This window comes from Vicugna pacos, chromosome 16, assembly GCF_048564905.1.
Source record: "Vicugna pacos chromosome 16, VicPac4, whole genome shotgun sequence".
NCBI lineage: Eukaryota > Metazoa > Chordata > Mammalia > Artiodactyla > Camelidae > Vicugna > Vicugna pacos.
In genome coordinates this window covers 6,996,908-7,024,480 of record NC_133002.1, presented here as the reverse complement: position 1 = coordinate 7,024,480, position 27,573 = coordinate 6,996,908, and the positions used below count along the sequence as shown (strand labels likewise).

Here is a 27,573-nt window from a genome sequence, read left to right as displayed (position 1 = left end):
TAGGCATCTGGAATTTTGACAACTTCCTCAGGTGGTTCTGATAGGCAATCATGGTTGGAAACTATTCTAAACAGCGTAGGCACTCAATAAATATTGTTGGAAGTAGCATTTTAATTTCATGAAGTAGAATTCACTTCCTAATTCTTTAGGGTTAGAATCCGCTGTAACTGAATCCTGAATGTGACAGAACAATGCACTAAAAGTCCACAAAACAAGCAGCCTTTATTGCAGTATTACAAAACACTTTCCATTTTGGCAATTATTTTACAACGCACTTAGCTTCAAGGGTTGGGAAGGAGAAGGTTGGGAGCTAAAGGGGGAAATTTCAACGGACATTTCTAAAAGAAAAACTGTCCCAGCCCTCCCACCCAAATAAAAATCCAATGTCACTTAATTTCACTACCCAAGAAGAGGCCACGAGGAAAGCAGCAGGCAAAACTCTGGCAATTTCATTATGGATCATGTCAGAGACAAAGGAACATTCAAAACAGTCATCAGTATGGTCGGTTGCGCTGATCATTTCTGTAGTCGTTTCTAGGAATGAAAAATAAAGAGCCAGACTAAATTCTAATATTCTACCAATGGGAAGCATCAGACACTTCAAGGTGCTTTAGAATTTCCATAAGGATGACACCATACCTAATTTCTCTACTTCTAGAAGGTGCGTAATTAATGTCTCATTTATCAGCTTCAAGACCCACAAAGTTCCTAAAAGAAGCTTTGCTACCCACTAACTCTTAAAAAATTTCCACCTAGAATAAGGACTCTAAGCCTTCCAGCATTCTAAAAAGAGTAGCACAGGGGAATAAGCAAGCAAACACTTTCAGGTAAGAATTCTGGATCTGCCACTTACTATGTGATCCTGGAAAAGTTACACAACATCTTACTCCATAAAATGGGAAATACACCTACCTCATGGGGTTGACAGAAGGACTAGAACTAAAGTATACAAAGATACCTTCACAGGATTTGTCACACAGCATGAAGTGTTCAATACATGGTAATTACTATAAGCTAACAATTATACATTGCTTACCACGGCCAGCAATTGTTATAATGTACTCGAACTCCACTAAGGGGATACCATTAGCCCCATTTTACAGATGAGAATACTGATGCTCCAAAGAGTTAAGTAACTTGCCTGAGGTCACACAGCTAATAAGTGGTAGAGCCAGGATTTGAAACTAGATAGTCTTGTCTCCAAACTCTGTGCTCTTAACCACATGCTGTACTAATAATTCTTGCTACCCTACACTGTCTCTGGCATGAAGACGCTTAGTATAATAACTGAAGTTATTTTACATCACTGGTTATTCAACTTTTTCTGCTTCTATACCTTTCATCTGTACAGCACACTCCCATCAGTACCATCAACAATTTTCATCTAGAAGAGACATATCAGAATCTCCAGACAACTGCAGGGTAGCACATGTGATCTGACAAAGCACACCCCTATAAAAGCTGTGCTCTCCTCTCACTTAGATTAAGAACCCCTGATTTACAAACACTTTCAAATTATCTGTCAAGCTCAACTATCTTTAGCTATGAGGAAGAATACACACACATGCATACACTCATACAAAGATTATAAATAAGGATTTCCTAAACAAAATAAATTTTAGAAATTGCTAGATAGGGACTAAATGGATCTTCCCCACCCTAACTAAAAGAGCTGCCAACAGGAAATTCAAGTTCTAAAAAAAACTGGACAAGAGCAGTGAGGTAAAAAGGTTAGCAAGTACATTCTAACACTCACCTTCCTCCCATTTTGCCTCCATAGCCACCGCGGTCTCCTCCGTAGCCCCCACCTCGGTCTCCTCCATAGCCGCCACCACTCCTGTCTCCTCCGTAGCTGCCACTTCGGTCCCCACCATAGCCACCGCCACCACCACGGTCTCCTCCATAGCCCCCCCCACCACGGTCTCCTCCATAGCCTCCTCGATCTCCTCCATAGCCTCCGCGGTCTCCTCCATAACCTCCTCGGTCTCCACCATAGCTGCCACCTCGGTCTCCTCCATAGCCTCCTCGGTCTCCTCCATAGTTTCCTCGGTCTCCTCCGTAACCTCCTCGATCTCCTCCATAACCTCCTCGGTCTCCTCCATAACCTCCTCGGTCTCCTCCATAGCTTCCTCGGTCTCCTCCATAGCCACCACCACTCCTGTCTCCTCCATAGCCTCCACTTCGATCCCCACCGTAACCACCTCCTCGGTCCCCACCATAGCCACCCCCACTCCTGTCTCCTCCATAGCCACCCCCACTTCTGTCGCCACCATAGCCACCCCCACTTCTGTCTGCACAGTAGCCTCCTCGGTCTCCACCTCTGCCCCCACGGCCTCTGTAGCCCCTCTCTCCACCGTAGCCTCTTCCCCGGAAATCTGGAAGGTAGAAATTCAAACTAGTGAGGCCAGCAGAATAATGTAAAACCTCCTTAATGCTAGTCAGAAGATTAATACCACACAGATGCCATTAAAGGCTGACCCACCTCCTCCTGAGGGACGAGAGTCCTCAGGTCTGGGCTCATTGCACTGATTGCAGGAATTCCTTCGAGCAAAGTTCATATTTCCACATGACCTGAGAAAGGAGTAACATAAAATGCTCAATAGTTTCCAATGGATTCAGAAACCCCCTTGCTCCCTCTAACTGCCATCCCAACTCCCATTCCCACCAAAATAAATGGGATACTTACGGATTAGGGCAAACCCAATCCCCACTTTTGGGGTCTCCACCTCTCCCCTGAAAGCCTCCACGGCCTCTATATCCTCCACGGCCTGGGGGAAGTAGGGGGGTGGGGATCAGCAGCTGACATTAACAAAGCAGAGGAAAAGCACCAGATGAAAGAACTAAGAGCAAGTGCTCACCAGTAAGTGGACAGGCCCCCCAAAATTAACCCCTTATGGTAGGACTCTGTGATTCTTTAACTTGGGGTTTTACTTATTTAGTTAATGCAAGAAAAGTGAGAAAAGACTCTAAGGCATACATTACAGTAGAAATAAAATTCAAAGTCCATAATCCCTCCTTAGTTTGAGAATCTCAATGATAAAGGTTAAGTGAGAAGACATACTCCAAATTTAAGAAATTAGACACAACTTAGATGAACGAGGTGGCAGTAACTATATCAGAGAATTTACAAACTGGTCAAATTAACTACCTAATTAGGCATCATTTAAACAATTGCCTCCTGATTTCCAGGTGACCAAAAACTGCTTATACATCTTTCCAAAGGGATTTCTATAACATTCTTCCACCACTCTCTTAGCTGTTATGACACCTTATTTATCTAATCTCCTATTCTGTACCTCACTTTAAGGCAGAAGGAGAAAGACTAAGGGGAGAAAAAGGCAACAGCAAGTTCACACAATAGGGACAGAACATGAACTCAAATCCAAACCCTTTGTGCAACGTTGAGGCCTGTGAGCAACAAGTATCCTACCTCGCCGCCCACCTCCACTTCCACCTCCTCTCATGAATTCAGGTCTTCTGGTGGCAAAGGACACTTTAATGATGTTACCATGGAATTCTTTTCCTAAGAAAAAAGAAAATGGTTTTGAAGAAATGCTACTTCACATCTCCACCTCTCAACAAAAAATATAAAACTGTCGTGGAGATTTCTAATTTCACAGGAACAACTGACGTGCCCTCACAGAAATTCAAACACCTTAGTGTTCCAAAGAATCAAAGTAACAGTACTAGAACATGACACAATCTACTGAATAGAGCAGGTCTGCCACTGGGAGACAGCCATTTCTTACTGAGGAAAAAAAACAAAACAGAAACAAAACCCACATCTAACATTTGTATATGAAAAAGGCCAAATACAGGACAATGTGTGTAGTATGCTCCCATTTGTTTTCAAAGGGAATGAGTGTGTGTGTGCGTGCAGTTTCTGTATCTACACTGCCTATTGTGCTTAACTCAGTAGAGAAAATGAGATCGCTAAGGGTCAAGGTGGAACAGAAATTCATTTTTTATTATATACCCTTGGTATCATTTGTAAGGTTTTCACCTTTTCCAAGTAGTATCTTTAAAAATGATGCATGCATACGTGACTGCTTACATACATATATTCTGCTGTCCCAGGGCCTTAGAGACATAAATTAATCTTTTTACTTTATATTAAGTAAGAGAACTGATATATAAGGAAAAGGTACCCAAGGATTCATAAAATAGCCCAGGAGCATTAGCCCTCTCACCAAAGCCCTACCCTTTATGACCGGCAACATCCCACAATTTCAGGTGGTATGACAAGCACTTTGACATAGGAAGCAACTCATGGATCAGTATTTAAAAACTGTAAAAAGACCTGGTAAGACCTGAACTATGAAGTTATGCTTAACATAACACCCTCTCACAGGGCTCACATGCCCTATGAGGGAAAGGCATAATAATTTTTTAACATATCATTGAGCAAACTATTTTATGATTCACAGAAACTATGAAAACAAACAGAAAAGTGAGAAAGAATGGACTTAGCCTTCAAGAGCAGTGATGGAGCCTCACGGCTTAGTGCAAAAAACTAAAAAATATGGAAGTGAGGAGAACAGAGTATCATAATCTCATCTCTGAACAAGTAAAAAAAAAAATGCAATTATGTATTGGAAGACACAGGTGCAATGATCTTGGTATTAGAGGAGACCTCAAGTGCCTGGCAATCGGCACAGTTAAGTACTTTAGAGACTACTTAAGCCAGACGGCCTGAGTATGAATTCTGACTCCGACACTTATTCCATGATCTTGGCAATTACTTATTTTCTCTGTATCTCAGTTTCACATCATCTGTAAAATGGTAAAAGAGTATGCCTTATCATAGGGTTACTGTGAAGATGAAACTGAGTTAATGCACCTAAAGTCCTTAGAACTGTGCCTAGCCCATAAACCACAGTAAACATGCAGTGTTAGTTATTACTAAATTAGGGTACAACAAAAACAATGAATTTATAATGACATGGATAAATGACTGTTAAAACAGTAAATGGAAAAAAGCATGAGACAAAACTACATTTAGAGTATAATGATAAACTATTTTAAAAATACACTTTAAAAAACTAGAAGGAAAGTTAATACAAAATGCCAGTAGTTGTCTCGGAGTAAAGGACTATGGATGCTTTACCCCTTTCTTCTGCTTTTCCATATTTTCTTATTTTCAGGGGGAAAAAAAAGTCTTACTTGTCCCTTCTAAGTATGTATTAACTTTACATTTGAAGGGAAATTAAGTTTAAAAATACAGAATCAACTAGGCCAACCCTCTACATCTCTATCAAGGTGGCCCCAAGCATAAAGTACGATAGAAGGAAACATTCTAGACAAAGAGAGAGCTCATCTCCTTTCTAAAGATATGTAAAACCTTTGGCCTGTATTCTCAATAGAATATCTAAAAAAGTAAATATGAAAATAACTACTATCAATCAGAACATACTTTGACTTCAAGACTACACAATATTTATTATGTTATTATTTATTATTATAAAATGTATGAAGGAGGTATACCATCAAACCAGTCAATGGCTGCCTTAGCTGAAGGAGGGTCATCAAATGATACTGTTGCCTCCCCTTTTGGCTTCCCTGTGTCCTTGTCTGTGTACAGATTTATCATTGGTTTTCCAGTCTTCTTATTCGTCTGAGGAACAAACAAGTCAGTGTTAGTATTTAAGAAAAAGTGATCATGAACTACATGGATAATTAAAGACTTATTTTTTAAAAGAATTCACCCATACATACTACAAATACTAGCACCTACATAAAAATGAAGTTATCTGTAGGTTCTGAAAAGGAAAACTGTCTAAGATACATTAAGTGAAAACCAAGCTATAAAAATGATATAGTATACTGTTTTATCTACATACAATTTCTTTAAACCGAAAAAAAAAAATGTAGATAATGCTTCATGTAAATACACAGCTTGTAAAACTGAGAAGAAAAAAAAAGGCCAGGATCAATGGTCACCAAGCAAACAATTACCACTAAAAAGTACATACGGGATTTGGCTGGGAAGGAAGTGGAAGACAAAAATTTTTACTTTTCAGAACTATATGAATTTTTTACATATTTCATTTGTAATTAATGATTTCTTAAGAAATTTTTACCCTCCAAGAAGGAAATAAAAAGATTCCACAGACACCAAAACAAGGGCAATTAATTGCAAACTGATTTCAGGCAAATGCTACAGTCTACTAACACTGCTCTAAATGCTGCTTTTCAGTTGGAGATGAAAAATATACACATGAAACAAATAGCACACAAGACACTTACATACAGTAAAGTTATGAAATAAAGCATTATATATTGGGTGAATATATAGCAGACATTAAATACCAACATAAAAAGTTGTTAGTAATAACTTGAGTTTTCACAGATTGGCATTTCAGAATATATAAATATTCTCAGTCTCATTTGTTTCTCATAATTTTAGGAGCTAGGCAGAGATTATTTTTAGAACCCTAAGATTGAAAGCCAAAGCTGTAGAAAGCTGTGAAAAGGTAAACACAAGCAAGGAATAAAATTTTCATTTAGCATATTCAGCAAAGGCCTACAGACATGGCTGAGCATGTATATCAGGGAATTTTAAGAGACAAGCCTTACTGGAGTATGGGCTTATTATGTAATCTATGTATCTTAACCAGACTATGTTAATAATTATGACATTTTCAATATAAGCCAACTTTTTACTCACCTTGATAATTCCTATTTGTTTAAAGAACTCCCCTACTTGATCTGTAGATACACCCTCCCCAAGTCCTTGTACAAAGATTGTGTTATTATCTGAATTATCAGATTCTGAATCTAAGGGGAAAAAAAAAACCATGATTAATTTCACGTATTCCTTAGGTTTACTATATATAGCCTGTTTAGTAATCAAGAATATTAATTTACTGTCCAATATTCAACTATTTCTATGACCAAAAGGAAAAAGGACCAATATAAGAAATAGCTTAGATAAACATGCGAAGTGGTCACAATAGTTACTTGGTAGGTCAATTCTCACAACCAAACTTCAGATAAAGTGGATCAAGTCCATACTATGTCACATACATCGATCAATTAAGGGAGATCTTACAAATCTCACTCTTCAGATTCAGACACAGGACTCAAGCTCATGAAGAGATGAAAAAAGTTAGCACAAAGTAGCATTTCTTTCTTTGGAGAACTTTAATTCTTTATGGCTTATCAATACTCTTAAGGATCTCTAGTAGAAAATTGGACTTCCAAGCAAGCCAAGCAGAATTGCTGGTTTCCCATTCATTGCAATAAGCTTTGTACATACCGGGGGTAGAGGCACCTTGACACACACCTTACCTTACATGAACACTTTTGGATTAGTACAACAAAGTAAGAAAGATGTACAAAAATTCAGTCCATCAAGGGATAATTCACAAATTGCCATCCATATAGAATACTTTGGCATCTTAATAAAAACAAAAGTTCTGATTTCAATATATATTAAATTTTTTTGGCTCAAATAGATTTTTAATCTCTAAATCATAACCTTCAAAAGGCTCCAGGTAGCCTTGAATTTCATTTAAAAATAAAAAGCCACATGAAATTAGTGACCTCTGCCCGGCATAAGACAATTCTCTCAGGTATGAATTCAGTTTTCTTAGGCCCACTAAACAGACTATCAATCTAATGTAATATTTTCTTAAACACAGCTATTCTACTTTTAATTCCCCAATGATACCAATTCTGTCATATCTGATTTGTAGTAATTAAATAAATAATGCTAATTAGTAGTACAAAATCAAGTATTTCTTCACAAGAGAAAAAGTAGAGAGCATGGGAAAGCACAAACATAGCAATACTCCCTAGCAAACTTTCCAGTCAATCCCCATGAATTTTTCTTTCTCTTATGTCTTTAGAGGTGAAGCTCCCTGCTTCTGGCAGCACTATCAAATTAAATCTTCTTCCTGTACTAACTCCTCCAAATATACACACTTCTCCCTTGAAAAAAATGGAAAACTAACGTTCTCTTAAGGGCAAAGTCACAAACTATCATAAACCTTACCAGCATCTGGTCTGGGTCCATAATCCCTGTGACCTAAGGGGAAAAAAAAGAAAAAGAAAAAGAAAGCTATTTAAGGCAACTCATTAAAAATCATTAAAAAAAAAAAAAAAAAGTAGTAACAACCAAGGCATGAAAAGTCAGTATTTCCAAAACCCTTGAAAGTCAACCATCACAGATTCACAAAGTAAATATATAAATTAAGTTTTACTACAAGTTTAAGAAATCAAGATGAATGTCAATATTCCCCTAAACTTGTCCCAGATGGCACCAGCCACTCTGACATTACACTAGTATCACTTTTGTTAAGCTCTGGTTGTGAAGGCTGATTGGAAAACCCTAGTAATTTAACAACACCATGTCAGCTACCTTTATTTAAAAAATGCATTGACAAAATCCAGTGAAGGTCGCATTCATTGGTCACCACAGACTCTTTCATGCAAATTCACTGTGTAGAAAACCCATTGGACTATTTGAGATCAACTCTGTCTTTTTAATGTTTTGAGATATATATATGTATATATATAATTTTTTTTTTTTTTACAAGCACACAACACACACCAGCCTCAACAGAGTAAGAAAGGGCTTAGACTGCGTCTGCGGGATATTGGTGGCTTTTAGATTTATATAGCATTTCCACTGAAACATTTTGGGATACTCAGCACTTACCACCAAAATTTTTGAAGCCACCGCGGTCACCACCACTGCAGAGGAAAAATTGAAGAAATGATTTCTTCCTTAAGTCTCTAATCTGCTGAGCCCTGGGCTCAATCTACACTTAACTGTCATAAGTAGAGCGCCTAGGAAAACAGTAGCACCTCTAACTTTCCAATAAATTCCATTTCATAGACTTCAAAGTGTTGTTTCACCTAAATGTTTTCCCAAGGATCTATTTCCACAAGGATGCCTTTTCAAGCTTATTAAAGAACATATCTAATATACTCTTATTTTAAAATCTTCCCAACCCCACGCCAAAGGGATACTATGCAAATCATAACTTAAAACTGGAGGCACAGCATGAAGAATGTTAAACTAGAGCAAACATTCTTTCCAAAGGGCTATTTTTGTTAAATATGAGAAAAAGGAAAAAAAGACTAGAAGAACAATATAAAGCAAGGTTAAAATTCTGATAGCAGAATGGGAGAGGTAAAAACTTGAGCATTATGTTCTATTGTGATACCAAATAGTGGGTTTTATGAGATGAAGAAAGTGAGGTACAAATATATACAAAAATGAGACTGAATGAAAGCAGTCATAAAGTTTCAAACCACTTAGAAATCTGGTCAAATGAGCACAAAACAAAGCATAACTTAAAACTGCCCTCCTACTCCATACATACCCACTGTAATACCCTCTTCACATCAGAGCTACTGTAATTCATGTAGCCAAATGCTCTGTACACCAATCAGTAGACCATCTCAGAGACAGAATGCTATACTCTACAGGAAAATGACTTTATTTGACAATTTCCACTGCCGGGTAAATTAATGGTCCTTGTGTGCATAGCTTTATGTAAGAAATCTAAGATCTCGCTTATCAAGAAATTCTTTAAATACAAATACATTAAAAGCCTGTTTCTCTTAACTGAATTATGTACTCCTCTAAGACTCATATGCTGACATGGACATAAAAACATTCAAAGTTTTCAGATGGTAATAACTAAATTTCTACTATTACTAACCTTCTACTCTAACCCAGGAAACTAATTCAATATACTAATGTCGCTTCACTGCTTAAAAGCCTCTGCCTTAGTGATAACCCTGCCCTCTGGATGGCTTTTCTGAGTCATCCTGAGAAAAACCACTCTGACTAAATGAAAAACCATTTTTCCTTTATAAGTCTATTCTACTACTACTTTACAAGTCTATTCTACTAGTTTCAAAAATTCCCTCGCAACTGGCTTCGGTATAGACACGTGCATCTTTATTTGCTAGTAACTTTTATTTGATTCCCAGGAAATCTAAAAAGGAGAATAAGGCTATTTTAAGGCTAATCAGACAAAATGAAGCTCAAGTCCTTCATATACTTAGTTTCCTACTGAGTCTATAAGATCCCTCTTTCAGAATATTGCCAAGCCCTTCCCACTCCCTCCCTACACTTCTAAATGACCTATACACCAATGCTTAATTCTTTAAGGAAAGGAAGCCAAAAGAGTTCTTAAGATTAAACTGCTAAAAATCTTATTAGAAACCAAGACATTGCAGGTTTCTTCAAAGATGATCATTAGAACCCTAAAAATGATGAGAAAAGAACTAGTAAAACTACCAAGCCTACATTTCTATGTCAAGAGGTTAAAGTCCGCAGGATAAAGCAGAATTTTTTAAAGAGGAAATATTCACAAGTGCTGGAAGAGATACCTCGTAATTATTCTGCTGTCACCTTAATCAAGTACCAAATTGTTTATCTGGCCACAACGGAGGGAAAATATGCAACTTCATACATCAACTAGTTCCTATAATTTCTGTTCTAATCAAGCAATATAACTTTGAACAACTTTTTTTTAAAAAAAGGACATACCCTTGTGAAATAAACAACAGTTGAACAGGTTTATAATTTCCCATTCCTCCATATAATGACATTTTAAGTTATTGTTACTGAGCATTTCCTTTGAAAATTCAGCAGCTGAACACTTCAAACACAGTGGCCATAAATAAGGAAATCCCATAAATGCATCCATAAAAGTACTAGTCTTCAAACTAAGAGACTCAAGGTATAGCCGTAACTATCACTAATCAATCTTGAAAATTTGGACAAATCAGGAACTCTCCCTAGGCTTCAGTTTCCTCTTTCGCAAAATAAGGGTCTACATCCTTACTGCTCAAAAGGTGTAAGCAAAAAAGTGTCTGGGAGCATCTCAGAAAAGCAAGCTCACCCCAGACCTACTGAATCAGAATCTGCATTATAATAAGATCCCCAAGGAATAAGTATGTACATTATAGTTGGAGAAGCACTGCTCTAGATGATCCATAATTCTATATGAAGCTTTCTTTCAAGTTCCAATATTTCAATCAGTTTTCTCTTTCCTTATTAGGAAATTCCTTATTCATTAGTTATAATTCCTCTTAAGGAAATTTATTACATTAAATACAGTTTAAAAAAAAAAAAACTCAAGTAGAAATTAAATTAGTTAACACTGTTAAATTAGTTAACAAAAGATGGGCCTGTTGTTAAGAATCTTTCAAATCTGCAGTCAAGTACAAGTCCCTTTTCCACATACTAAGTTGAGGCCTCAATAGCAAATTAAGACACAAAGGTATGTGAACATCAGTGAGTCAAGATGTTGCCACAACAAACTTGTTTTCCTCCCAGAAAAAAGAAGCAAACTAGAACACATAAAGAATTCCTAAAGTAAGGACATTTTAAGGTGAAGTAGTAGAGGTATTCACTAGAGTAGAGACATAACACAGGCATACTCAAATTTATGGCTGAGTACCCCCTGCTTAAGAAAACCAATTATATATTCTTGACTCAACTCCAAAAATGGTTGTCCCAAGTTCAAAATCACAATAAGCAGCCTACTCTAGGGCGGACTGAGGGTTATTTCACTGTTACAGCATTACATGTTTAGAGAAGACAGTCAGATTTCATTTCAGGTGCTTGTCAAGAAATAAAAAGTTCTTTGACAGAATCTCTATTCCCAAAATTTAGTTTTTAAAAAACCCAAATATATCTATATTCAAGGACTAAAACTACCAAGAAGTAAAAGGACAATGCAGGAATCTTTATTCCCAGAAAAGTCAACATCTAGAGAGAAAAAGGAACTTGGCTAAAACTGAAAAAGATTACTTTTTAAAAAAACACTGTGCTGTGTTTGACTTTTTCATACTAGTAAATCCAGAATACAATTTTTCGGATGTGAAAACTAGTATTAATTCCAAACATAAATGGCTCAAATGCATTTAAATACCATTCTCAACGGCAGCTGTATTTATGTTTTATTTCCTCCCATGTCTTACAGGTGTGGTCAAAAGGCTTTCTGGATCCAGTATTTACCAGTATTTCAGAAGGCCAAGAATCTATCACTCTAGAGCTACCTGGTCCAATACAGCAGTTACTAGCCATATGTGGCTGTTGATTTTTTGAAATATGGAGTCTAAATTGAGATGTACTCTAAATGTAAAATACAAAATGGATTTCCAAGTCTTAGTATGAAAAAAAAAAGGAATGTACATATCTTGATAATTTTTATACTGATTACATGATAAAATATTTTTGATATATTAGAGTAAATAAAATATATTATTAAAATTAACTTCACCTTCCTTTTTTTAATGTGGCTCCTAGAAAATTTTTAATGTGGCTCACAGCTGTAAGCCACATTATACTTCTGTTGGGCAGGAGTGCTTAGACTATCACTAGCATGCATGCACATTTTCAAGGGAGGTAATCAAAAACTTTTATAAGACATTCAAAATTCAAGATAACTTTTTTGAGTCTTGAAATATTAAAACCTAAAAAAGCTTTACTTAACTTGATGACATACTAATAATGAAAAATGGTTATCTATAAAGTTCCAGTAATTTTGCAATGCATTCATTACAATGTTAAAGTTAAAAACACTGACAAAATTTATGGCCTTAAGCTTCTAGTCCATTAAAAGGTCACTGATCTATTTTAGATGACAATTAGAAATTCAATCACTTTTGCTGCAACTGCTTTTAAAAAAACATTGTTTCCTATAGTCCCTCTAATCTTCACGTTTCTCTTCCATACCTGGAAAGCTAACAAGTTCCTCCGACATAAATTCTTCCTCCAGCCAATCATACAACCTGAGTCTCAGACTGTCACATCCTTTACCACACATCCCACCTCCACTCAAAACTGTACCCCTTCTTCATTTTTTTATTTTACTTTTTTTAATGGAGGTGCTGGGGGTTGAACCCAGGACCTCCTTCATGCTAAGCACACACTCTACCAATGAGCTATACCCTCCTCCGCTTTAATTTTAAACCCAACCAATGCCAGATATTCTTCAAACAGCCCTGAAAAGATCGCAATCTTGCTATTAAGTAAGATAATTACAAACAAAAATGGGAGTGTTGATGAAGACTAACAAAAAATGTTTGGGTATTTGTGGTACTTTAATGTAAAACTAAGTGTAAAAAAAAGCCCTGAAACTTGGCTTTTTTTTAAAATTTAAAACACTTTAACCCTTATAAATAAACTAAAACTCACATATTGAGCAAGATAGTATGACACATGAAAATTTTATGAACTTTGTATTTCGGTATCCATAAATGAAGTTTTACTGGAACACAACCATACTTTTTCATTTGTATATGGTCTATAGCTACTCCGGTGCTACAAGAGCAGAGCTGAGCAGTTGCAACAAAAACTGTACAGCCTGCAAAGCCTAGATTATTTACTATGTGGACTCTCACATAAAAAGTTTCCCAACCCACTATAGAGAATAAGCACAATCATCCATATGAATTTCTAAAAAAGGCCTTTTGTGTACTTCCATTTATCGGCTTAGGCGGGGGAGTATATATAGACAGCAACTGGGAAAGACCCCTCCTCCAGAAAACCTATCCTGACTTGAACCAGATCACCATCATTTTGACTTAATATACAGTGTCTAATGTCTAAGATTTTGTTTGAAGAGGTTCTAGGGCTAAATAAAAAGATCTGAAAATCAAAAACTTAGTTCATGATTCAGTACCTGGGCCAAAACTTCTACTGAAATATGTTGTCAAGAAGGTTACTGAAGTGCTTAAAACTCAGACGCCCAGGTTGGTTGAGGTATAGACCTTCCCTCCTTTATCAGGAGGGTCATTCAAGGTCCTTTCAGCTCTTTGATTCTAAGATGAGTCATCTCTCAAAGACAGAAACATATTTTTAAAGACTTTCCTACCCTCCTCCTAAAAAGTGGGATTCTAACCATTCTCAGTTAGACATTGTCATAGTTTAACAATTTATAGGATATAATTATAACTTCCTTATGAAGAAAATTAAACATGATATACTATAAAACATACAGCATCCCAAGACAGCTAATTATCTAAAACATTTTAACTGGAAAAGCACATATGCCTGTTAGTCATCTTGTTTGGGATTCTGTTTGAGGTAGGAAGGAGGCTATTAGATACACAGTAAGCACCATGTCGCTCTACACTGTACTCTACACTGTTCATTTACATCCACATGATGGCAGACTACCCTCTTGGATAATGAAAAGGCATACAACATATTTGTTTCACCTTAATAAACTGACTTTGGCTATCAATCAAAAGATTTTTAATGTTCCAATCTTAAAAGTTTATCAAATATGTTTAGACTTTAGTTTTGCCACAGTATCAAAGCAATGGACACTAAACATAGAAAAATGCAAGTCAGTGAGATCAAATTCCTGGTTCACTTGAAAAAATAACAGTGCTGTATATAAGTGATTTTCTCAGGTCAGCTCAGGGAACAGACACCCAGACACCTAAGAAGTGAAAAGAGTGACCTGGTACTGACAGATTATTAAGTGTCATTTAACAGGCTGCTGACAATTTCAATTCCCAAGGAACACATATTATCTTTTAAGCCTGTGTATTTTACACACAAATTTGCAACCTGCAAACTTAATGTGATGACAATAAATGTCAACTACTTTTTCATTCCTGTTTTTAGAGCCAAAGTGCTAAATTTATAGAAAGTAATTTTAAAACCAGCTTTCATAACATATGCCATAAGTAAATACCAAAACCTGGTAATACTAACAAGAGAAAAGGAAAGCTGAATTTAAAGTCATTCCTTTTCTACAGCTTAGTCTAGACAAAATACACAATGGTATGTAATATACTAATTATTTCAATTATTTCAATAATTATTTACTTACTAATGGGGATAAAATAGTTCAGTTACATACAATCTTTCTCTCACTTGCCAACCTCAACTGTATACTCCGCTATTGCTTCTTAGTACTTTCCCTTTCCAAGGGGATTCAAGACTAAAGAATAGCCTCTCTATCCTCCAATCTAGAATTAACTTACCTTTTATTTTTTATATATAAAACACTTGGAATTCCCAGAGTCATCTTTTAAAGGAGTTTAGAGTTTATAGTTCTGGCAGGAAAAATAAAGTTAAGTGGTTTAACCACAACTATAGTAGGGGACTTTTCTCCAGTAGTATTTAATATAAACCACATAAACTAACTGCTAACATAGCCTATTCTGAGGTAATTTATGTGACATTTTGAGGCTGAAAATAAATTTTGAATTTCTGTCCTCTACAGCATCTTTTAGGTCTCTAAACTAAATTAGATGCTGGAATCAAACCAGCTAAGTAACAACAACAAAAAAAAGAAAAAAAAAAAAAAAGAAAAGAAAGAAGAAATGTAGACATCTGTACCTAAATACTTACCTTGAGCCTGTCATAGGACCTCTTCCATCCTTGTCATATCCCCCACGCCCTCTACCTCCTCCCTGTGACCCGCCATATCCTCTATTATCTTCTCCATACCTACTCACATCACGACGGTCATCTACAGAAAAGAAAATTAATACATATATAAATAAATGTTGACATTTCTAACAAAGGTTTCTCATAACATAACCTTAAATGGCTCTTTAGATCACCTGTGACCTTTGGAAAATGGCACATGTGCACAAAACTCAAATGTGAGTAATCATAAAACCACCTGGAATTAAATGTATTTGAGAATTATATCTGTATCAAATTCCATTCTACTAAAGTCAGATAGCAAAATGGTGATATGGATATCACCATTAGATGTGATGGTGATATGGAACAGTATAAGTAAAGAACAACATTAGGTACAGAACCCTAACAAATTAAATGAAAAGAATATGCTAATATTAAAAGTTATTACTTTTTTCACATCAAAAATATTTAAATGTAAATCAAGCATGGACAAGAAGTAACTGGATTTTCAAACTGAGATATTCAGTGAACGAGCTTCCACTTTTATGCATTCACTTATTCATTCATTCATTCAAGTATTCAATAAATATTTATTAAGCACTTACTGTAAACCAAGCCCTAAACAAGGCAATGAAGGTACATAAAAATGAGTAAGACAGGACTTCTGCCCTTGAAGCATTCATTTTCATGACAGTCAGATTCCTAAATATCAGTGGTATATATATAAAGGAAAATAAGAGGAAAAGCATGACTGGTTCTTCTTAGATGAGGTTAAAGAAGGCTAATAATATAGGATCATAATTTCCTCAGATCATATACGCCACCACTACCAAAAGAACTGGTAGCTGCAGCATTGTCAAATGATCAGTTGATTGAGACAACAAAGGAATTTCAAAAACTCAGCCAGCAAAAACTCATGTGACCAGTTGGAGTCTCCAAGAAGTTCGGAAATAGAAAGCTAATAAACTAGTTTTGATGGTCACAAGAGAAAACATATGTTCAAAGTCACTCCAAATTTTTACAAACAGTTGAAATCCTATGTGGGTCTTTGAATACAAAACCCAGTATACAAACAATCTATGAGGCGGAAAAGAAAAATAATAAAGGTCAGTATATCTTACCTTGTGTGTGGTGGCTGTAATTTTCCCTTTGTGAATGGTAGGACTGCTGGTTTTGATTATAGGAATCATGTTGTTGATCATAATTTGACTGCTCATCATATGAGCCTTGATGCTGATCATAGCCTGACTGCTGGTCGTATGAATCTTGCTGACCATAGTCTGACCGGTCATATGAGGGCGCTCTTCCACCTTGGCTAAGGAGAAATCAAGAAATTGATTTTATAGAAGGATTATGTTTACTGTAGCACGCTGACTGAGATTGACTGCTGTAAGAGGCCTGCCTAGCTAGACCTCAACCACATTTACTACTGCGTTCTGGTGGGAATCATTTAGCTTCTTTAAATACAAAATCTTATCACTAGTGGAGTAACTTTCAAACAACAATTCCATTATCACTGAAGATGTTCCACATCATGAGAAAAACTACACGCACCTTTGGAAACTGTAATGAAGCAAAAACATCACCATGGTTTTTATCATCTCCTTGAATTTAAAAAAAAGTTAAAGGTGACATAAAGTACAGTAATGTGTTTTATTGCTTAACAAACATAACACAGCAAGTGCTGAGTCCTTTTAACAGTTACACCAAAAGGCTCTATCCCAATTTTAACAACAATGTTATCTAATAATACTTTGGGGACTATTTTCTTATAATTACCTTTAGAACCTACAGTGTATTTTTCTAAGCATCTTCAATGATAAGTAAATTTTAGAAAATAGCAATAACTCATTCAAATTTTTAGTCTGCTGAGTAAGAGATAGGAACTTGCTTTGTGATGCCATTTTTTATCTGAAAAGAAGTCTAACTACCAAATAATGAGATTGCTTTATTATCTCTGGCAATTCAAACAGAAAATTCTAAGTGTGTTATAAGCAATATGACTATTAACTATCCGCTCTCAGGATGAGAATGTTGAAAAGAAACACTTAATTGGGTTTGAGTTCTAATGTTTACTCAAAAAGGGGGGTGGGGGACAAAAAAGGCCTCATAACTTAATAGTCACATCTTATTCTGCATCAAATAATCAGAACAATCTAATAAAGATCAGTATGTTCCCCAACTCCCTACCCATAGCACATTCCAACAGTAGTCAGAACCCTAGCACTTCACTTTAATTGTCAAACCAAATCTAACATTTCTTTTTGGTCCACATTTATATATCACATTTCTAAAAATGCATCCTTATAAAAAGATTCTCCTTAAAATTAAAACTAACCAATAGGGCTTGCAGAGTTAATCCTTCTAATGTAACATGTCTTCTGGATAATATTCTCTACATTTGTACTCCACTCTCTACTTTTCAAAGCACTCTCCTACCTATAAGACTGATAATTTGACCTCGTAAATCTTTCCCCAATGCTTTTTTTTCCCCCATGCTTTTATTTAACTGCATTTCACTTGGAATGATTTCTTCACTGCAGAGAGAAAATACTAGTTACCTCAATTTCTGCCTTACTTTTTAGCTGTGTATCCTGACAGGCTATATAATCTTAACAACTTCTCTTTACCTCTGATAATTACTGACATCTCATAGTGGTGTTTAAAACAGGATCAATTGAATCAGGGATTGCAAAAGCATTTCACAAAATGTAAAGCACAATAAAAAGTTGCTATTATTAAAATTAATAATAAGTATAGGCTCCTCAAATCTGAAAATTTTTAAAAACCTGTAAAACTTGTAAAATTGATGATCAATATTCACCTACCTATATTACCAAGTAAAACATATTTTAGGGTATCTGAAATATGTGGCTAGGTTTTGGCTCTATTTTTTTCTTTAATATTTTTGTCCCTGAAAAGGTAATACATTAAAATGGTTAAAAAATAAAATGGAAATTAAAAAGTAAGCATTGAGAAGTCTCCTTTTATAGGTGGGCTTTCATTTGGGGGGGGGGGTGATTAGGCTTACTTATTTATTTATTTTTTAGAGGAGGTACTGGAGGATTGAACCCAGGACCTTGTGCGTGCTAAGCATGCGCTCTACCACTTGAGCTATACCCTCCCCCAGGCAGGCTTTTATTTTATCTTAGGTATAAAGCAGAGGTCCAAATTTTAGTTTTTAACATTTAAATTATGTGCATTCATTCACAGCTAAACAATTTTACAAGTAACATGTTATAAGAATCAAATATCAATGCTAAAAATTCCCACATTCTTTGTAACACAAAACTGTGAAATTCATAACCCATCAACACTTTTCTGAAAAAAATGTTTAAAGCTAGGAGTCTGTTAGTGAAACCTGCTTTAATACCCAAAGTGTTACTTCCACTGCCCAACACAACCTCAGTACTTTTACTGTTTCCTTACCCTCCTGATGATTCTGTGTTTTGCTGTCCCTGGTTATTATAAGATTGCTGGCCATATGAGCTCTGCTTTTGATTCTCATAACCACCGTAGGACTGTGAATAACCTAAAGATTGGATGGATATACCATTTAGGAAAGGTTGTGATTTTTTAATTTCTAAAACAGCGTATTTAACAAATCAGTCGAACCTGATTGGCTCTGTCCGTAACTGGAGTAGCTGCCATAGTTCTGTCCATATGAAGAATCAGTAGTTTGCCCATAAGGATAGCTCTGAAATTTAAGTAAATACAAGTTTCAGTACATATTCAGAATAAACACTATTTATAAAGAATTCAATTTATATTTAACCTACTTGTTGTCCTTGTCCATAACCTTGGTTGCCTTGATTTCCATAGGAAGAATAACTGTAAAAGAAAAATGTACTCATGAAAGGCATGTGCTAGAATTCAAAAGCTTAAAGAAGCCTATCTTCATTTTCAACTTTCAACTCAAAGATTCTTTTCTGAGCATCTGTCAATACACCCCTCTCTTAGAGTCTAAATTGAAAGGTGATAACCAAAGACTGTCAAGGCATAAATGAAGTCATTCCCAGACCTCTTGTATGCCAAACAGCAGAAGTTTTGCTTTGACAGTCTCCCACAAATAAAACTTCACCAGACCTAGAAAATCCCAAGAGAATTACGTTGTTGGCATGAAGGGGAAAGAGAGTGACTACATGATGGCAAGACCTATAATAAATAGGTGAAGCAGAAAAATGGCTCTTTAAGTTAGCACTTTACTCAATCTGTTTTGACAGGTTAACTTCTTCCTACCATTTGCCTTAAATCTGCCTTTTACATACCAGAAAAGGCATAGTGTAGAGGGGAGGGAACAGTTCAAGCAGTAAAGCACATGCTTAGCATGCATGAGGTCCTGGGTTCAATCCTCAGTACCTCCTCTAAAAATAAATGAACAAATAAACCGAATTACCTCCCCCCACTAAAAAAAAGAAAGAAAGAAAAGGCATAGTGTGGCACTAAACATCCAATTTTAGTGTCTCACTAATTCGAGGCATGTATATCTTCAGAGTACTATCACAGAAAGAAAGTACACTGTATACCCAGTGTCACACCATAGCTTCACATACAGCTTGTTGACTAAATGAATAAATATAGCTCCCTCAGATATGAATTTCCTTTAACTTTACAGCATATAAGCTTTATCAAGTCAGAAACAAACTTTCTAAATATATGCCAAAGAAAAATAAAACTTTGCCAAAAAGATCTTATTATTTTAGAGCTATCAAGTGCTAATAGAATTTCTTAACTTTGGGAAGTAATTTATCATTGAATAAACATTGCTAGCTGCCTACCATGAGGGTCTATCCTATGAGAATAAAAAAGTCAAATCAGCTTTGCTTTCGTGAGACTTAAAACCTGATGACAGAAGATATCTGAGATGCTATTTTGAATATCTCACACTGAGCTGCAAAATATGTATAGTTTAAGTTTAAGGCTTTATTTCTGGTAAGCAAGAAAATCCTACCGCATGTACACATTCACATAAAAACAGACTTCTTTTTACTGTGAGTGTGGTAAGGAGTCTTTAAAAAATGCTAAACCCTTCTATCACGGTGCTTCAAGAAAATCTGCTCCAGAAATAACACATTAGCATCTTATATACAATCAAAAAATAAAATGCTTTTTCTAAGAGGTTGTTATAGTTCAACTACTTAAATTCTTTTAATAATTGTTTCTTTCTAAAAATTTCCTAAGAAAACAATTTTTACAATACCTCTGAGATTTGTTTTAATCTCTAGGGGGCATCTATATTTAAACAGCCTTTTAAAAAAAGAAATGTTTTACAGCATCTATGTACACAGGCTGATTCTGTTTCCCCTTGACAAGCTAATATTCAACTCTCTTAAGACGTCCAGATACCAAATCTCAAGACAGAAGCCTGACTAAATTTATCTTTTTTCCTCAGTTCTTCTCAGTCATGGTATTACTGAAATGTATGTATACTTTACCTTTGCTGCTCACCCCCAGACTGACCGTAACTTCCAGAATCTAAAACACATAAAAAAGAATTTTTAATCTTATTTAAATTAGGTTTCCCTCAATGGCTAACTTTAGCTCTTAGAGATGAAATATGATAAGAAAATGTCATAAAAAGTAACCACAGGGAAAAAAACCTAGAAGTTAAAAATACTGTGCAAGGAGAAATCTGTACCAAATTATTTGCTAGTTATAGTAACTACATCTTTGAAAATAACTACTCCGCAAACATGTCCTGATGGTCACAAAAACCAAGTGAATAAATGAGGAACAACCAGTGGAAAAAACCCACCCTTTTAACAAAAACTCAAAAGCTCAAGCTGTATTATCTTTATATACAAAAAGACACCTGTTAAAATGAACCACAATCAAAATGGGGAAAATAAACACTCTAAGATAAATCCCCAGGATTACATTTACTTCATGTCCTTGCCACAACATACGCACCATTCCCCTATATCGTACTGGACTGCTCTGGCTGTCGGCACCAACAAAAAGATCTCCAAAGATTTGGTATAAGCAGCTAAGTTAGTTGTTTTACCCCAACTTAACCAAGCTTTCAGGGACTTGGCCAACTGGTATACCAACTTCTAGCAATACCTACTTCAAACTTCCTTTTTGGCAATAAAAACTACCAAGGAAGGCATGAGTTGAGTAATATATGTCAAAAAAAAAAAAAAAAGAAAGAAATCTGAACTGTTAACTTTTCTCAATACTTCAAACTATCAGTTATTCCAAAACTTTTTGAAGAGGCTCTATCCTTTAGGCTTCCACTGCATCAAATAAATGACCAAAGTCTATTAGTGATGAGTAAGAGAATAATAATTTTACATGAAACACTTTCAACTGCAAAACAAAGTGACTCTGAGAGGCTCAACCTGCTAACCATTAGGACCAAACTCATCTAATTTGAAATAAAACCAATTGTTTGTTGTTGAACAATTCTGAAAATCTGCCAAAAATCAAATCAAATCAGTGACTTTTTCATTTAATTCACATAAAGCTACAATATGAAAACACTGCCACTGGCTGTGTAACTGGATGACATCACATTTGCCACTTTTCTGCAGGAAAGACCTCCAACTGGATTGAACAAGATTTTTTTTAAACCTTTATTAAAGTATTGAGTGAAATCCTGACATAAACTACTTCTTTGATATGGACATAAGGCTACCTGAAATGAAAAAGAAAAAAACTGTGCATTACTGCCCATGATAATAAAATGATTAGATTTACAGCTAACAACCAAGTAAGAAAAATATGAAAAGGATACAGAATCTAATTGGAGAAAAAGATTAGATGCATCTATGAAATGGCTAACAGCATTAGTTTTAACCAATTCAGAAACTAAAAAGGATTACAGTTGGGGGAGGGGGGTATTCCTAGATACCCAGGGAATGCATGAAGCTTCAGGTTAAACTATATGCCAAGGCACTGTCGTGGGTTCTCCCAGTGACAGCGTGGAGTCCAAGACCTTACTGTACTTCCCTTTGGTCCAGCCAAAAATTATACACAGCACATAGGTCATGTGACCCCTAGCTTAAATCTAGTAAGTATTAGAGTTCTTAACCCAGTCACTTCAGCTGTCTGAAATTGTAAATGACTTCTTTAGCTGGCTGACTTCAAAACCCCAGAATAGAGAAATAAGCATACTGACCAGCAGGTCTAGCCCTTAGTATACTTGAGAAAGTGCAGATGTTTTACATTCATCAGAGAAAATCAGTTATAAATGCTACCTATGGCATTTCAAACAGCTTACAGGTACTTGACACCTGAGCCCTGTAACTGGGCTCATAAATTATTTAGAAGTGCTTTTATTTCCAAGTGTATAGGGTTTTGATTCTCTTTGTGGTTTTGTCTTCTAATTACATTCCACTGCAGCCAGAAAAGATATTTTCTGTACTATTCCTGGTATTTGTTGGGATTTGCTGTTTTTTGCTTTTCCCCTTCGTACACTTTTACTCACCTAAATGTCTCCTATGTGCTTGAAAAGAACTGTGTACTTTCTAAACGCTGAAAGAATTCTGTAAGTCTGTAAGATGATGCTTGTTCATTCTATCCTTTCCTTCCTAACATAATGTCTACCTGATCTATTAATTACAGAGAGGTATGTTTAAATTTTTTCTAATTTCGTTTGACTCTGTATTTGTAAATTTCTTACAATTGAGTTTTTGTTTTGTTTTTGCCTTCTACATTTTTCAGGCTGTATTGTTAGGTACATAAAAGTACAGATTTATAGCTTCCTGGTGAATTCCTTTTAACATTACATGAAGATATTAAAAATGTCCAAACTTATTTTGACTGGTAACACTATGACTAAACAATCTTCCTTTTGGTTCATGATTAATCTTTTCCTCTCTCTGTATTTTTAATACTTATTCTAATGTTTTAGGTATATCATTTCTGAACAGCATGTATCATTTTTTCCCCAATATGAAAATCTTTACCTTGCAACTGGTGTTTTCATACTTTTACTACTGTTACTTTATCCATTCCTACCAGCCTATACTGGATTCTCTACTTACTAGGGGCTTTTTTTTTTTTTTCCAACTCCCTTACTTCCTTCTATTCGATTTTCTTTACTCCCTTTCCCCCTCTACTTCTTTAGAAGTTAGTCGTTCAAATTGTTTTTATTAAGCTACCATTCATAACTTAAAGATTATGTTCAATCTTCAACATGCATTCTTGACAAAGTTCAAAAAGATCTTCAACCTCCAACAGGATGTAAGAACCTTAATGCTACAACGCCAATCACAGCCTTCACCTATTATTTCACTTCCACTTTAAATCTCTAAATGTAATCATTTTAATCTTCAAGGTTCCATACAGTCAACTTTTTATTTACTACATTTGCTCCCTCTACATTTTTTGCATCCTACTCCTCCCTTCTGGATTTATTAGTTTTTTCAGCAAATGCTTGAAAATAGTATCCTTATTCTTTTATTTGGGTAAAAAAATCAAGGTCAAAGGTTATTTTTCCTCTAAATTCCATTTTACTATTTAGCAGTTTCTTAAAACTTTTAAGTCTACCAATCTTACCATTTCCCTACTTCCTCTGATGGGTTGTTAGTACTTCACAATCTGCAGTTTCACATTTACGTATCTAAGTATGAGTTGATTTTTACATCTCATGTTTGACACTACTGCTTCATGCTCCATCAATTTTGGAAAATTCTCAACTATCTAGTGATGTTCACCATTTTCTCCTCAAATTCATATTAGATGTATGATAGGACTTCAAAAACTATTTCCCATGTATCTTCATCTTTCACCTTTAGCCTTCTGAATTGAATTCTGGTTAATCATACTGTATTTATCTTCTACTTCACTAATTATTTCTTCTGCTAGGTCTATCTGCAAGTCAACTTAGCCACTTTTTCCACTGCTAGACATTGCACTTGGTTCTTTTTCAAATCTACATAGCCTTTTTCCATATCTTGGTCTTAGGGTTGATCCCTTCGTTCAGGTTTTTAATAATTTTTAAACATACAATACTCTTTCAGGCTATTAGGGGTTCTAATGCCGTATGTCACTAACTCTCATTTTGGAGTTTAATTCCCAGAATTCTGCAATGTTTTACTGTGAACTTATCTTTTACAAGGCTTGTTTTTTGCTTCCTCATGATCTAGGCTCTGAAATTTCCTCAGAAAAGGTTTTCATTTATTTCTACCAGGAACCCCGAGGTTATAGCCAGCCTATAATTTTTACATTAATTTCTTGGCTTTAGGTTTCCTGGACCTCATAACTGTCTAAATGTATACCCAAACTGTACAAGGAACAGGTCCCAGGTTATAAATTCTAGGAAAGACTTTTTTTTTTCCCAGTCAGGGCCCAGGCTTCCTTGTTACCTCTTACCCTAGTAAAAAAATTTTTTCCCTAATTCATTCTTTCACTGAAGATCAGTTCAAACATCCAGGTTTTATCTGAGGATCTGTTTCCATTACATGGCTTCATCTCCTGCCTTTAGTTACTTGGGCAATAAACCCAAGGCTCTAAATAATGAGACCTACACCTTCCTCTCCAGGACAACCACGTTAGCTCTATGCCTGCCATGCTGGCTTCTACTTCGTATCTGCAGCAGGGACCTGCCCTTTGTTTTATATAAGTTCTTGCATTTTTTAGGTATTTATAGACAGAAGATCTGCAAGTTATCTTGGTCTGCTATATAGTCAAAATGAGAAGTATCTTGACTTTGTGATTTTTATATGTATAACTGACTAGATTTGATTTTAACTTCAAAAATGTCAGCTAATTCACATTTGTCTGAGAGTCTGACTCACAATATTTGCAATTCTGATTTATTTACTGATTATAGAAGCATTTATGTTTTATTAGGTTTATAAGTCTGTCCTGTCAGGCATCTGGAGTGATTGAGTCAATTTGATAAATTTAATTTATAAGTGTAGTCTGGAATATTTAAAGGACTTAGCTAAACTTAATGCCATCAATTGTTTAAGAGGAGTCTACTCTTGTTAAATTGATTAACTTAAACATTCCTCAAGAACAAGTCATAAGCATTAACCCTATTTTCATACAAAATCAAATGTATTATTTTTATACAAAATTACAAAATGTATAAATTGTATATAACAACACGAAGTAAAACAAAGATTCCAGCTATGACTTAATGTCGAAACAAGCAGTTATTAAATAGTTTTCAACATGAATGTCAATTTCAACATTCAAAAAACTCAAATTACAAAATGACAAGTATGTGCTGTCTTGGTAAACTGAAGATCAGTAATAATGTGTTTCCCAGCTCACACACTATTATGACACACTGAAAATCCTGGATTTTAAAAATGGAACACTTTTAAAATTAAATTTTCCATAAAAGCTACCAAATCCTATAAAAGTAAGTCATTGCTTTTTACCAGTAATTATGTTAAAAATCAAGAGGTCAATAGTTCTTAATGAGCACTGTATCCACTGGAAGGGTAAATTTCTCCATGAGTGCAGGAGAATCTTTTTAAAACCATGGATGGGTTGGTTACGTACCCTGCTGAGAGTGTACATCTATGTATTTCTGTGGTGCTTCACCAGACTTCATTCCAAATTATGGACCTGGTAAAAATGTCCCAATGTCTACCTTGGGGTAAGAAATTACTTCTTGCTTGAGCAAGGATTACTTAGCAAGAAGTCAATCTGTGCAATTAATAGCCTCTTAGATCAGGTAGATGCCCCATCCCCCAAAAGATCAATATTCTAGCTTCTTAATATCAATGTTGATCTAGGTAATGTTTATCATTTTCCTATCCAACCATTCTTGCTAATTTGGTCTCCTCTCAGCCTACTGCTTCCTTTTTGTCACACATTTCCATCCTTACTGGATTACTTGGGGGGGTTTGTTTACTTATCTTTTAATACCAACAGGTTCTCCCTTAAAAAAAAAAAACGTTAAATACTCTGCTAGCAGTCATTTTCATCCCAATCGTATGGCTTCAGGGACGTGTTCTGCTTTTCCACCTAAATGGTGGTATCTAACTCTCATAATGGTTCCCTGGGACTTTCTTTGCAGCCTGTGATGTACCAACTACAGAGGGCCTGTGGGGCCGCAAGGACTGCTAAATAAAGAGGATTTCCACATCCCAGACTTTTTATTCTGCTTTAGCAGGTTCTAAACGGGCTGTCCTGATGAGACCAACGCCTCTTTCTCTCTTCCACACAACATGGGTACCTCTATCAATTTAAGTGCTTCGTGGAAGACTGTCTTTCCTTTGGTTTGTATGTTTTAACGTAAATGCCACATGTACCTACAGGAGCCCATCAATAACAGACAAGGCTCACTTTCACACTCGTGCAGGATAAACAACTGAAGAGGGGAGAAGATGACAGAGGAGGGTGAAGAGGAAGCTGAATTATATGCAAACACCCTCAACTCGAATTCTGGAGGCTGCTGCAGAGGGAATGACGAGATGTAGGATTTCACGTCAGGTAACGTCCTTTGAAAGGGCTCCCAGAGCGTCAAGGCCCCCACCTGATGAATGGGTGAGTCAGGAAGGCCCAGCTCCACTTCACGGATGGGGAAACTGAGGGACGAGGCGGCGAGATGACTGGCCCGGGGCCTTGCTGAAAGATCTGAGGCGGAGCGGAGAACCAGAAGCACCGATTCTCTCAGACTGATGCTCTAATCACGGGCTCCCCCCGCCCCTGCGATGGCGTAGCGGCCTCCGCCCCCCGACTCACACACCCTCCCTCGGGAGCCACACGTCGCCTCGAGTTCCAAGGACAGGGCCAAAAGACAGGGGGCTCGAAGCGCTCCCGCCAGGATTCGCAGACGGCGAGCGTTGGGAGCGTGCGTCCCTCCAGTCCAACATGGCGGCGGCCGCGGCCGCCCCCCCACCCCAGCCTCCCTCAGGGCCGGAGCTTTCCCTCGGGGCCCTCCGGTGGGCGGGAAGACGGCCCAACCCCGCCGGGCCCCTTCTCGCCGCTGCCGCTGCTCGCTGAAGGAGTCACCTACCCGACATGACTAACGGCCGCGGCGCGGAGCCCCCACAGCCCGAGGAGAACAAGGAATACGAGAGCCAGGCGGCGCGGCGGCCGGAGCTGTACTGAGGGCGGCGCGGCGCGTTGGGCCCGACTGCGGCGCCTCGGCAGCCAATCAGAGGGCGGTGGGCGGTACCACAGCGCCAAGGCTCGAGGGGTGGCTCTGGGCTTGGACCAGCCTCCGAAACCAGAATCCCTCCCCGTTCTCCCCTCCGCAGACGGTACCATTATTGAGAGGGAACTGAGGAGAGGAAGTACCAATC

The 27,573-nt window shown here is 36.6% G+C and overlaps 1 protein-coding gene across 1 annotated transcript; it reads right to left on the bottom strand.

The window, feature by feature from the left end:
• Positions 1 to 203: 203 nt before the first annotated feature.
• On the bottom strand, positions 204 to 27,396 carry TAF15 (TATA-box binding protein associated factor 15). Its single transcript, XM_015252023.3, has 16 exons — positions 27,285 to 27,396; positions 20,797 to 20,836; positions 19,141 to 19,192; positions 18,977 to 19,058; positions 18,791 to 18,893; positions 16,483 to 16,676; positions 15,341 to 15,461; positions 8,663 to 8,697; positions 7,997 to 8,029; positions 6,668 to 6,777; positions 5,485 to 5,614; positions 3,431 to 3,523; positions 2,687 to 2,768; positions 2,483 to 2,571; positions 1,757 to 2,375; positions 204 to 534 (listed from the first exon to the last, which is right to left on the bottom strand). The coding sequence occupies exons 1-16, from the start codon at positions 27,289 to 27,291 to the stop codon at positions 495 to 497; spliced, it is 1,830 nt and encodes a 609-aa protein (XP_015107509.2). The 5' UTR covers positions 27,292 to 27,396; the 3' UTR covers positions 204 to 494.
• Between the last annotated feature and the right edge of the window lie 177 nt (positions 27,397 to 27,573).